At 55.6% G+C, this 13,901-nt stretch overlaps 1 protein-coding gene across 3 annotated transcripts in view; it reads right to left on the bottom strand.

The window, feature by feature from the left end:
• The window catches only part of HIVEP3 (HIVEP zinc finger 3), a 152,173-nt gene that overhangs the window by 11,739 nt on the left and 126,533 nt on the right, over window positions 1–13,901 (bottom strand). For all 3 annotated transcript variants that reach the window (XM_028123279.2, XM_028123280.2, XM_088022473.1), the window contains exon 5: window positions 2,761–2,936. In XM_028123279.2, coding sequence (XP_027979080.2) covers window positions 2,761–2,936 — 176 coding nt within the window. The remainder of the gene's footprint in view (window positions 1–2,760; window positions 2,937–13,901) is intronic.

Genomic DNA, 13,901 nt, shown 5'->3' with positions numbered 1-13,901 from the left:
GCCGCCGCGATGTCTGACACAGACACGGAGACACAGACAGGCAGACAGAGACGGACAGGAAGGGCTCCCCAGGCCTGGGTGCAGCCAGGTGGTGGTGTGGGAGGGGCCTGCAGAGCACCAGGCCCAGCCGGAGCCCAGGGGTGAGAAGGGAGGGAGGGTGTGCAGCCTGAAGGAAGCCGAGAGCCTGGGAGGAGGCGCCGCAGGTTCTCCGAGCCTTGGCTGAAGGCGCATCCCACCAGGAGGCTGCATGGGCCCTGGAGGAACAGGAGCCTCAGCGTACTGCGTCTTCCCTCACTCCCCGCGTGCAGGGACAGCCACGAGCAAGCTTCCTCTGCTGCAGCTGGCCACCCCCCCAGCCCTGACCGGCCCCTCTGGGCAGTCACAGTTTGAGAGTCCACCATTTCAGATTCGCTTACTGCTTTGACTCTGAAGGTGTTGTCTTCTGGAAGCCTCTACGAGCACTTGAAGAGAGCTCAGAACACTCCCTGATCGCTGGCTGAGAACAGAGCCTCCTGGGCCTGGCCTGCGGGGCAGTGTGGGCAAGCCCGCACACCCGGGACACCATGGCCCAGGGCATGCAGGGGGTCTGCAGCCCCCCTGCTCAGGTTATGCCCTCTGGCCCCTCTAGGGCTCTGTGCCAGCTCAGAGGGACCCAGGAAGGGACTGCGGATAGGCTTGGCAGGGCCTCCAGTGGAAAGAGCTCTGGAAAAGAGGTGTTCCTGCCAGGGACCAGGCCTCTTCTCTCCACAAAGGGCAGGGGGAAACTGAAAAGGGACCCCTCTTTGGAGAGACTGCTCTGGCTGGGAACTTAAGACGGGTTTTTCTAGTCTCACATGGCAGGGGGAAGGCTCCCCGAGATGGTTCTCTGGGCGCTGGACACAGGTGTGCTCTGGATGGCCCTGGCCTGGGATGTACTCTCAGGACTGGGCTCCTCACACCGAGAGCAGAACAGGGTGGTCCCCTGGACACAGCCTGGAAGCAGGGGCAGCCGTTGTGACCCACTCTAGAGGCCACTTGATCGGTCACCTGATTTTGCCATTCCTTCCAGAGAAGGGGGGGGGGATCTGCTCACGGAGAGGAAGGTGATGGGGGTAATGCCCTGAGGTAGGGATCCTAGGTTCTTGTTACAGCTCTAGAGTTAACAGTCACTTGGTTGGGGTGGGGGGACCTGCTTTCTTCACCTTCAAGGGTGTTTTGGACAAGAGGCTTTTTACTCTGTTACTAAAATTATCAGTCAACTATTCCTATCTTTCTTGTTCCATAAGTTCCACTGGCCGCCTAAGGCCAGAGGGAGTGGGACTTTAGGGGACACAGTGGGGACAGAGCCCACATCCAGGGTCAAGGCATGCTGGGTTGCGCTGCCTTGGACCTGGCAGGGCTCTGGGGCTGGATGCACCCATGACACAGGGGGCTGGGCTCCAGGACTATCTGTCCTCTCTGGGGACCCTTTGGAACATTGTTTATGAGACGCCAAGAGAGCAAAAGATCAGAGAAAGAAAGTGGGAGGGAGGGCACCTCCATGCCACCTGAAACCTAGGTGGGAAAGGTTGAGGTCCACTGAGAAGGATGGCCAGAGGACAGAGGAGGGCACGGGTCGGTGGACGGGGTTAGGAGAGCAGAGACGGAGCTCGGGCAGAGAGGGGCCACGAGCCAGGGGATGTGGTAAGCTGCCCCGGACCTGGTCCAGAGAGAGTGGAGGGGGCCAGCAAGAGGAAGAGGAAGAGAGGAAGGCTGGCGAACTCCACAGGGCTTGGCCTGACCTCTCTGGCTAGAAGCAGCTTGACCAACAGAAGAAAGATCAACAAGTGGCACAGCTGAATCTGCTCTCAGGTTCCGTCCGCGGAAATGCCACGTGGCTCCAGTGGGGGCCAGCATGGAGGCCCCCCACGTGCTCAAAGCGGGGAGGCAGGACCCTCATGCCCAAACCCTGACCCAAGAATCTGCAAAGCACAAGAGGCGGAAGCCATCAGGGGGGTCGAGAGCCCCAAGCCTTCCTGGGCTTCACCTCTGTCCCTCCGCTCAGCTACCAGGAAGCGATGTGCAAGCAGCCCTGTCTTCCCTGCGTGGCCTGTGGGAACAGTCAGCGCAGTGCGTGGGGAGGACTCGGCCTCACTTGTTCACACGAGGGTCCGGGGGGCTGCAGCGGTACCCTTCTTCCTTTCTCAGATGACTGCCAGAGCCTGTGCTGAGCCTGCCTCGGGGCGTGGCCGGGGCGGGCAGGTCAGGGCTGCCAGCCGGGCGGGGGGCGGGCGGGCCTGTGCTGAGAGCTGCGGAGGAGCTGGGGTGGGCAGGAACATGGTCTGAGTGGTGAGGTGGGTGGAGGCAGGGGCGAGCTCTGCCATGAGAAGTGACCATGCGAGTGTGCTAAGTGGCTCAGAGTGGAATGGAGTCGCAAGAGTGGTGGTGACAAGTGTGGATGCTGGAGCTCACCAGCTCAGTGGATCAAAGGCTTAAGGAGACATGCAGCGGGACAGGGTGAGGAGGGAAAATGAAAACCAGGAACCGTGTGCAAGAGTGCCACCAGGCGGCGGGGGGGGGAGCACACAGGCGGAGGAGCTGTGTGGGATCCAAGAGGACAGGCTGGGACAGCCAGGGGGTGCCACGGCCCAGTCTGGAGCCGGCTGCTCTGCCACTGGGGAGCCCAGGCAGTGTTGGGGGGGGGAGGCAGAGCCGTCCGGCCCTCTGAGCTCTGTGCTAGGGCTCCCGGAGGGGAGCTCCCTACAGTGGGCCGGGGCAGTGCTCCAGCTGACTGTCTCTTACCTTTGGTTTTAAAAGCAAAGTGACAGTGCTTGCACACATAGGGCCGGACGTCAGTGTGGGTGCGGATGTGTTTCTTCAGCATGCTGGGCTTCTTGCAGCGAATTCCACACTCCTCACAAACATATTTCCCTCGGCCGCGGCCTCGCACATATACATACTCTTCGTTTGATTTGTACCTATGAGCAACAGGCGTCATGGTAAAGGAAAAAAAAAAGGAGGAGAAGAGGCTGGTTCCCACCTCAGAAGATGCACACGCTTCCTAGCCGCTTCCAGCCCTTCGCGGATATTGGGCGAGGAGGACGCGAACCAGAGAGAACCACGTGGGGGCAGTGCGGGGGGGGGCGGTAGTCGCCCTGGGGATCCACCATGGACCCCTTGCGCCTGCTGTGCCCTCAGCCCGGTAAGGCCGCCCCCTCTCTTCCCTCCGGAGGCAGCAGACCCTGTGCTTCCTGCCGGGAAGTGAAGCCACAGGTTCACGGAGGGTCTCCGCTCCAGAGCCAGCCTTGGCCCCAGCCTCTGCCCGCAAAGGACAGCCCCTCTGGGCCCGCAGAGTCACAGCGCGAGGGACAGAAGGTAACAACCACGCTCTAGCAGCTTCAGCGGCTCCCATCTGCCGAGCACTCCCTCCGCGCCGGGCACTTTACACGAACTAAATCACAATCACGAGCACAATATAGACCTAGGATCTGAACCTGCCTGCTCCAAAGCCTGTCCACCGCCCAGGAGTGCTGAAACCGTCTGCTCAGAAGCCACCTGGACACTGGTGTGAGGGGAGGTGGGAGGGACTACCACCACTTCCCTGTTCTCAGAGTCAGAAACTAGGAGCTCTGCGCGCCCTCCTGACCACATCTCCAGATGAGCTGTAAAGCTCTCAGGACCCAGATTCCAGCTACCTTGACCCCAGGAATCCCCTGGGGTCACTAGATTAGGGCCCAAAGCTTTCCTAGGGCAGTTCCTGGGGCAGCCAGCCCACCTGCCAGGACTCGGGGCCACCAGCACTCTTGGACCTGAACCAGAATCCTCTTATTTCCACCTAGAAGGAAGCCCACGAGGCTCACGCAATATGATCCTCATCAAAATGCCTCATTAGCTTCTAATGCTATAAGGGGTGCACATCTCCTGACTAGGGCAGGAAAGGCTCTGATGGGGCCAGTGTGGGTGGTTGCTGGTGTGATTCCAGGAGAAGAGCCTTCTGATGCATGAGGCCGGGGGGTTCTGATGGCATGGGTGCCTTAGGCGAGGTGCGGCCTCTCGACCAGCTGAGCATGACCCCAGCACCCAGCACGAGGCCTGCCTGTGCCCCCCACTCATGCTATACAACAGGGCCCTGCCCAGGGGCCTTGGCACTCAAACTCGGGACAGGTGCAGGGGGCAGGGAGGTGGCTGGGAGAAGGTGAGGCAGTCGGGACAGCAGCTGGGACTCAGTCCTACTCTCCAGGGGCCATGAGCTTATGGCTGAGAGGATGTCACAGGATGACCTGGAAGAGGGGACTCTATGGGAGGGAGCCAGCAGGTGGCACATCACACACACACACTCATACATACACCCATACTCACTCACACACGTTCACATATACCCATACTCATGCACTCTCACACACTCATACACCCATACTCACATGCACCCATACTCACTCACACACACACACTCACATACACCCATACTCACACACACACACTCACATATACCCATACTCATGCACTCTCACACACTCATACACCCATACTCACATGCACCCATACTCACACACACTCACATATACCCATACTCATGCACTCACACACTCATGCACCCATACTCACATGTACCCATACTCATGCACTCACACACACACATACACCCATACTCATACACTCACACACACATTCACATATACCCATACTCACATACACCCATACTCATGCACTCACACACACACTCACATACACCCATACTCATATACTCACACACACACATGCACCCATACTCATACACTCACACACACATTCACATATACCCATACTCACACACACCCATACTCATGCACTCACACACACACTCACATACACCCATACTCATATACTCACACACACACATGCACCCATACTCATACACTCACACACACACTCACATATACCCATACTCATGCACTCACACACACACTCACATACACCCATACTCATATACTCACACACACACATGCACCCATACTCATACACTCACACACACACTCATACCCATACTCATGCACTCACACACACATACACCCATTCTCATACACACACACACTCACATGCACCCGTACTCATACACTCACACACACACACTCATACCCATACGCATGCACTCACACTCAGATACACCCATACTCATACACTCACACACACACTCACATACACCCGTACTCATACACTCACACACACATACACCCGTACTCATACACTCACACACACACTCACATGCACCTGTACTCATACACTCACACTCACATACACCCGTACTCATACACTCACACAGACACACTCAGATACACCCATACTCATATACTCACACACATATACACCCGTACTCATACACTCACACAGACACACTCAGATACACCCATACTCATACACTCACACACACACACTCATACCCATACGCATGCACTCACACACACTCAGATACACCCATACTCATACACTCACACACACACACACACTCACATACACCCGTACTCATACACTCACACACACACTCACATACACCCGTACTCATACACTCACACACACACACTCAGATACACCCATACTCATACACTCACACACACACACTCATACCCATACGCATGCACTCACACACACTCAGATACACCCATACTCATACACTCACACACACACTCACATACACCCATACTCATACACTCACACACACATACATACACCCGTACTCATACACTCACACACACACTCACATACACCCGTACTCATACACTCACACACACACTCAGATACACCCATACGCATACACTCACACACACACACACAGATACACCCATACGCATACACTCACACACACACTCACATACACCCGTACTCATACACTCACACACACACTCAGATACACCCATACTCATACACTCACACACACACACTCATACCCATACACATGCACTCACACACACTCACATGCACCCATACTCATATACTCACACACCCATACATACACACTCACAAGCAACACCTCCCCACTCTCACGCTCAGGCACACACTCTCACCTATACTCATACACACACACGTATACACATTCACTCTCACACATGCACTGCTGTCCACAAGTCCCTGTGGGCCCTGGTTTTTTTCAGCTCAGCTTTGGCCAACCAATGCTTCTCCTATTGTCTAAAACCGCCTTTTCTCTTTACAGGCCCTGACTGGCCAGTGGTGGGCACCCTGTTCTCGGATTAGGGGCCACCTTTCACCCAGTCCAGGGCAAAGTGACACCTGGTGTTCAAGGGGAGGAAGTGAAGGCTGTGGCGGGTGGCGGGGAGAAATCACTCTTGTCACTCTTATGAAGAGGCCCCTATGGCAAACCGGGGATGCCTGTCTCCCAGAGACAGTGGTTCACCCTCACGCAGCAGGACACCTGGACCCAAATCAGCTACCCACACCCGGATTTTAATTCCTATGTCCCTCTGTGGCCCCCGTGACCCACTCTAAGGTGGGTCATCTCTCAAGCACCCTTTTCCCAGCCAGAGAAGAGAAAAGTGAGAATGGCCTTGGCTTGGTCTCTTCTTGGCCCTGGAGGCTCTGCCACCCCCTGGACACTAACGTCCACTTGGCCCTGCCTGGTGGGTCCATGACATCCCCTCCCCTCCAACTTCCAATGACAAAAGCGTCCCTAAGTGTTCCCCTGCCCTCCAGCCCACTGCTGTGCTGGGCACTGTGAGCTAGGCCCACCACCACTCTGACCCTTCTGTATCCGGGCTCTGCCCAAAGCTCAAGCCAACTCAGAGTCAGGTACTAGAATCTGTCTCCTGCAGCTGCTCTCAGACCCCTCATTTCTTCCTCCATAGCAAGCTTAGACGACAAGCAGTCTTCCCCGGCTCAAGTTTATGTGTGTGCATGCATGCACGTGCGTGCACCCACATACACACACAGAGAAAGAACTCTGCTTGAACCTTCAAGGGTTGTGCCTTGACTTGGATGCCTTGACCATGGAAGGTGTGTGTAACCTGCTGGGGAGCACAAGGGGGCTTGGAGGGGGGTGGGAGGATGGTGAGAGATGGTGAGAGATGGAGGCAGGAAGGGGGCACTCCAGGCAGGAACCGGGAGCAAAAGCAGGATGTGTTAAGCGGCCTGACGGACTTGGTGGGTGAGAGCAGATGAGGTGGGATGGGCAGGATGGACTGGATCACCATCCCCATCAGCCCCGAATGCCATGCTAAGGAGTTTAGACTTGATCAAAGTTGTCGTAAAGATAAAGTCTCAGAGAGAAAATGCTTCCCTGGCATCACAGGGAACGGTCTGGAGGAGGAGAGACTTCAAGTTCCAGCAAGAGGCCCGGGTTCTAAGACAGGTGGCCATCGGATGGGGCAGGGGTCACAAGGAGGCAGAAACCAAGGTCAAAGTTTTCAACTAGGCTGGCTCAAGTGATACTATCCGTGGGCTTGGAGGGGAGCGATGCAGGACGCTCGGCCTTTTCTGAGTGTGAGATGCCCGTAAGGAGGATGTGAAGAGATGCGCAGGACATGGCTGGAAATCCTCGGGACTCATGATGGGCCATGCGGATTTGTGGGGAGGAAGATGCCTGCTCAGGAGAGGATTGAAAAATGAGAAGAGGGTGGTGTGAGGGTCTAGGAGGCTCCCCAATGTGATGGGGGGGGGCAGAAACACAGCCCCAATGCCTACCCCGAAGCAGCGTCTTCCTGGGAGCTCAGGAGGTTTGGAAGCCAGGAGAACAGGACTGGAGTGGGCAGCAACCAGCTGATCCAATGTCATGGAGGAGGATGGTTCCTGAAGGGCCCCGGGACTTGAAGAGCGCAGTCCTGGTTGAATGGCCCGGAGCCTCTGACTTCTCTGCTCCTTGAAGCCTGAGACCGGGATTCGTACAGCCCAATAACTTTGTGGTTCCCAAAGGGCCCAGCCCAAGGACAGGCATGGGGCAGCCGTCCAGTGTGGGCTGGATCTTCCTCCTGCATGGGGCCATCCTCCCTACCAGCTAAGGATCAGCCTCTCCTTCCCCAGGAGCTCCACAGCCTCTGCCTTCTGGCACATTCCACCATCATGGACCAGATGCTCAGTTCAATGTTGTCACCAGTCAACCAACCAAACTCAAAGCCTCGCTTTACCCCAACCCCCTCCAGCTACTATTTCCTCTGCTTCGTTCTCAGCCCAAGCCAGGAAAGGGTAGCCCAGGCTTACTGTCCTTGCCTCCTCACCACCCCCACTCCTGAGCCCCCACAATTCAGCTTCTCTGGCCAACTTTCCTTGCCAAGATCACACGTTGCTAAATCCAAAGGACAGCTGTCTTTTCCTGTCTGCCCTTTTGCCACTTTCTAGAGGCTTCTCTTTGGCTTGATGACCCTTCTTTGCAGGCTCCTTCCTTACCCCTTTCCCATGCTGCCACTCCCCAGGCTCCAGCCTGCACTCTCCTCCCCTCACCCCTCCCAGGTGACCCCCCCCCCCCCACATCCCCCGCGCACGCCTGACTTTCCACCTGGATGCCGATGGATTCCCTGTTCTCTCCAGGTCTGACCTCCCTGCTGTACATCCAGATGCCCCCTCAGTATCTGGCCTGGTGGTGTTCAGGCACCTCACGCCCTGCATGCCCAGAACCACGTTTCCATGTCCCCCCTCCAGTACCACCTCCTCCTGGGTACCTGTCTCCACAAACAGTATACACACGTGTGTAGCCAGTGAGGCTGGTGGCCGGGGCTTCCTCCTCAGTGCCCCCACTGCCTTTACTCCTCATGCCCAGCCCATCACCACAGCCTGTCCGTGCTACCGCCAAGTATGGTCCCAGGAGGCCTGCCTCCTGCCCGCACTAGCCGGAGCCACCACCCTCTCTCCCACATGGATGTGTCTTTTCTTCACAGAGCAGCCACAGGGAGGGGGCCCTAACACGTGCAGTCAAGCTGCTCCTCCCAGCCTGGGGGTGACGCTCCCCCATCTCTGTCAGGGTAAGACCCTGTCCCTGCACTCAGAAGACGGGCGCAGAGGCCCAGCACACCACCTGGCTCGGCTACCTCTCCAGGGCCCCACCCCCTACACCTTCCCACCAACCATGCCAAACATCACTGGGGGGGCCTCAGGGTCCCTTTCCTCCGGGCTTCTGCCCTCCCCAGCTCTACCCCCTCTACCTGACTGGCTCTGCTGCTCCTTCAGGGCTTTGCCAGAAGGTCCCTTTCTCTGAAGCCCTCTCCTGCACCTCCGAGCGCAGGGGTCCCACCAGCTCCTCCTTCACGGCGTGGCTCAAGCTGTGTGCACTGGGATGGCCTTCTCAACAAGTGTAGTTCCCGTTATCCCACGAAGGAGGGCCCACAGCCACCTCAGCTGTTGGTATATCCCCAGGGCTTAGCATGGCGCCTGACACCCAGCAAGTGCTCAGCACTCCTCGGCTGCCCATATGAAAGCCAAACCAAGGCCTTCCTTCTGGGTCTGCTATAATCACACTCTCAGCCTTGACATCCCCACTCTATGAGCACAGGCTCAACACAATGCAGTGGCCTCCCCATGGGCATGGCACAGAGCCAGTCCCTCCTAGCCATGATGGACTGGCTGAACACTCTCCACTCCCTGGTAGGAACTATTCTGCTCACAGGTCAGCACGAGACCTGGGTCCCGAGTTCTGGCTCCTGCTCGAACTTGCTGGGTGACCTTGGCTAAGTCACTTCCCGTCCCTTGGAAACAGTCGATCTTCATTGCCCTGAGTTACACCAAGCCCCATCACATGCTTGACCTCAACGGGTCCTCCCAATCAGCCTTTTACCATTGTCCCCACTTTACAGAAAAGAGAACCAAGGCCCCAGGAGTTTTCAGTGATGTGGCCAAGACCAGCCAGTCAGCGATCTCTCCACCCAGCTCCCTATCCCTGCATAGACTTGCTGCACAAATACTTTTAGATGATGTTGACCAAGGTTTCCTTAGCACTTTCCTTCTCCAGGATTCCCAGGGGCCTTTAACACTGCAGACAAACAAGAACAGCATCATTCTCCACCCAGCCCTTCCTGAAAGGGCTGCCAGCTCTGGGTGGGACCCGCAGGTGTTGACAGCTACAGAAAAATGCCTTGCAGAAAGCCAGGGCAGGAAACCAGAAAACCATGGTGGGGCCCCGAGGGGCACGGTTCTGCCTCCCAGGTCTGCTGGCTCCTCCCCATCCCCCCAAGGCTGCCCTTGACCCAGGGGGAGAAGTGACCTGCCCTCTGACAGTTCAGAGGCCACAGACAGCCCCCGCCGCTGACAGGCCTGGGTGCAGCGGACTCACAGCTCCCAGGACAGGGAGTCATTTCTCTGAGCCCCACCACCTGCCTGTCTTCTGCTGCCCTGACAAGCCAGAGGTGTCAGCCAGTCTGGGAAGAGCCTGCTTACTCCTATGACGGTGCTGTAAGTTGGGCACGGTTACCCATTAAGTAGTTCATATTTATTCCAATAAACATAAATAGATATTTATTCCTGACCAAATGGAGGCTCAGCGTGCTAGGTGGGGAGGGTGGCAACATGACTGAGAGGGCAGCCACCCCCCGGGGGTAAGGGCCGAGGTGGGCCAGAAGGCAGGACACAGTCCCTCTCTAAAGGCACAGTGGTTACACCTTTCAAGGGTTGCACAATGTTGTCATATCTTCCAGGTTTTCAAGAAAACCACAAATACAGATTTTTTAAAAAACTAATAATATTAGTCTACTCTTATATACCTCTTCCTGGACACCCAGCCCTGTTTTAGATGCTTTATATGCATTACCTCATTTAAACCCCATGGCAGCCCATTAAGACAGGGGCTCTCATCATCTTCATGTACACATGAGAAACTGGAGTCACAGAGAGGTTAAGTAACCTGCCCAAGGCCACACAGCCAGTAAGTTAACAGAGCTAGAATTCGATCCCAGGTCACATGTTAACAAAGTTCAGGTGCTTAACTGCTATGCAATTCTGACTAACACCTGAAATCACCTGTTTTAAAAGATAATTCCGGGCAAATAAAATAGAAAGAGAGGCAGATCCAGCCCAGAGCTAAATTTCTGACTCAAAGTAATTTCCCCCAGGTCATGAAGTTGGTAGGGGCCTGTCTGACCTTCAAGTCCATGACTTTTCTCTCCACCAAGCTGCATTTTTCTCTTAAATGAGGGGGTGAACTCCGTGGCCTCCAAGTTACCCTCCTAATCTGAGCTCCTCTGAGCATATTCTGCAGATACGTTACTGACTTTTCCATAAATTATTAATATTTTATCATTAAACTCTCACCAATCCTCCAAATTTGCATATAATCATGCCAAGCAAGAGGAAGATGTGATGGGAGGTGCACACATCGTTGCTCTGAGTCCCCACTTCTGCAGGGAGCCTGTGTCCCCTGAAGTGAGGTTAGAGTGGGTTCCCAGAGGTCACTGTGTCCCTGAAGGTCCCACCACAGAGAGCCTGGGACGCGCTGCTCTCGTGGTACAGCCTCAAAGGAAGGGATGTGGGAAGAAGACCAAGCGGTACGGGGTCCAGCCTACTGAGCTGTGTATCTGTTACAAATACTGTAGGGAACACACCCCTTGTGAAAAATAAACTAGGGATGCTCAGCTCTGGGCCACACGCGGATGTTCCACTGGGCTCTAGGTGCATCCTGGATTCTCCTTCTGCGGGGTTGTGCAGAGATGACATTCCATCACAACATCTGGGGTGAGGGGCACTGAAGCTGCCGTCCAGGGATTGCACAGCCCCTCTGCAATACAAGTGCAGGCACAGAGCCCACCTGCGGGGTGTCTACTTTAAGCCAGTACTCTGTGTATTTACTCAACAGTACTTCCTAAGGCCTGGTCTGAGCCTGAGGCTGGGCCAGGGCCAGAAATACAAAGCTGAGTAAGACTTGGACCTTGGTCTCAAGTGTGAAGAACAGATACTTACAAGATCATGAAACAAAGAGGAACCGTAACCCAGACAATGTACAAAGTGCTATGGATGATCAGAGGAGGACCCGCGGGGTGGGTCTTCGGTGGTTTTCTCAGAAGAAATGCTTTTCATCTGGTGACTGTAGGGAGCCCAAGCCAGGGCAGAGGCAGGAGGAAAGACGACGCAGATTCAAGGTCGGCTGGCCTGACAGAGGCGAGAAGCAGATCAAAGAGCCTTCATTTCCACCTTCCGGAAGGACTCCCACCACTGGAGCAAGTCCTTGTCCATTTCACAGGCTTGCATTTGTGCCTCTGGGCCATTTCCTCAGTTTTACCGTAGTGATTTTCCGTTCCAGGGGCAGGTCAGCAGACTGCACCAGCTGCCCAGGGGGCAGCAGCCGCTCTGGGGACTGACCAGGCACAGAGCTAAGAGTAGGAGGTGCCTTTTATTCTAAAGACATTGGTATGATTCGTGGAGATGTTGTGGGGTGAACGACCAAGTGCAGACACCCAGAACCACCAAGCAGGCACCACGCCTGGGCCCGTGCTGGCTGGGGTCAAAGGAATGCAGCCAAAGGCCCTGTTTCCGACCAGACAGGGAGATTAGGGAGAGAGGCAGGAAGCCAGAAGCTGGGCCTCTCGTGTTCAGAGAAGTGAAACTGCCAAAGAGACGCACACTCCCTAGATGTGCACAGCATATGGAGCTGCTCCAGCTTTCAGCAGGCCCTGGCCTGCAGGGTTCTAGAACAATGACTTTCAAACCATGCTCAGGACTCACGGAGGTGGGGAGGCTGAGCAGCGGGGTTTCGGCATCCCCTCCCCCCCCACTACATCGAGCTGTTTTTCAGAGTAGGGCATCTACACAAACTGAACCTTTCAGCAAAGAGTTCTGTGAGTTTAAAAACAATTTGAAAATTACTGTTAAAGAATATCCATGCTTGGAAGGACCTTAAAACCTCTGACTTCTGGAGGAAAGGGGCCTTGTGCATCCTCTGATGTGGTCACGGTCAGGAGGATCCCATTCCACGCCCTCCCAGAGGTGCGTATGCCTGGGCACCTGGGGTCTCACGGTTTCTGGGCAGCACCTTCCACCTCTGGGCAGCTCTTCTCCTATTAAAGCTAAAGAGGTCAACCTGTGCTCCCACCTGCAGTCTGAGCGCTGGCTAGTGCCCCTCTTCTTCCATGTGACAGTCTCCAAAGGAGGCCACTCCACTCCAGACTGCTCTCCTCCAGGCCTGTCATTTCCATAGCCCCAGCTACGCCACTCAGGATGGAAGCTGGAGGCCTCCCCAGGCTGTTCCCGGCCCCTCCGGGTTGTCCTTCGTAAGATGGAAGGGCTCCTGGCCCCCAGGGCCCTCGGGTGGGGCTGCACCCAGCCCAGCTGCAGCAGGACTATGGTCTCGTTTCTTCCAGCCTCACTTCCTTGTTCCCCAGACAGGAAGTGGGCCCAGAATAGGGACAGGACCAGATCCTGGAGATTGAATACCTGCCTTACTCTTGACGAAAAAACACCGACAAGAAAGTCAGCCAGGGTCCGAGGGGTAATCTTTTATCACGGAAAAAGAAAGGGCTGTCGGGATAGGTGCTTTTCCCAGAAATTCTGTGGAAGCCACGGCACAATTCTGTATGACCCGTGGCAGGAACTGAGGCGGGAAGGTCATGTTGCGGCCGGCTTAGAAAAGAAAAGTCTCAGATGCCAGCACAAAGGCTGGGCCTGTGTCTCGCAGGAGGCGGGGGCTGGGGAGGGGTGTTCAGTCAGGGCCGTGTTCTGGAAGCACATGCTGGGGCTGCATCTAGAAGGGATGCTGACCAAGGCTGTCTTACAGCAGCAGCTGCTGACCTACGTGTATACACTAAGTGCCTCATCAGTGCTTGTGAGCCAATGGCTAAGACCACCGTGCCACGGTGATCTGTGAAGCTTCAGTGTTTCCCCGAGCAGAGATACATATGCATTGAGATGCAAATAAGATGAGAAAAGGCTGTGATGTGTATTCAAATCTCACCCTGAATGCAAGGTCTCATCCTGGTGCTCTCCCCTGGTAATAGCTTTTCCAGGGGCAGAGAAGTGCAGCAGTAAAGAGAATCAGGCTTAGGAGC

Source organism: Eumetopias jubatus, unplaced genomic scaffold (genome assembly GCF_037043125.1).
Source record: "Eumetopias jubatus isolate StellerSeaLion01/CBP00866 unplaced genomic scaffold, mEumJub1_p1.0 scaffold_4, whole genome shotgun sequence".
In the NCBI taxonomy this organism is placed as follows: Eukaryota; Metazoa; Chordata; class Mammalia; order Carnivora; family Otariidae; genus Eumetopias; species Eumetopias jubatus.
This window is presented reverse-complemented; position numbering and strand designations above follow the sequence as displayed.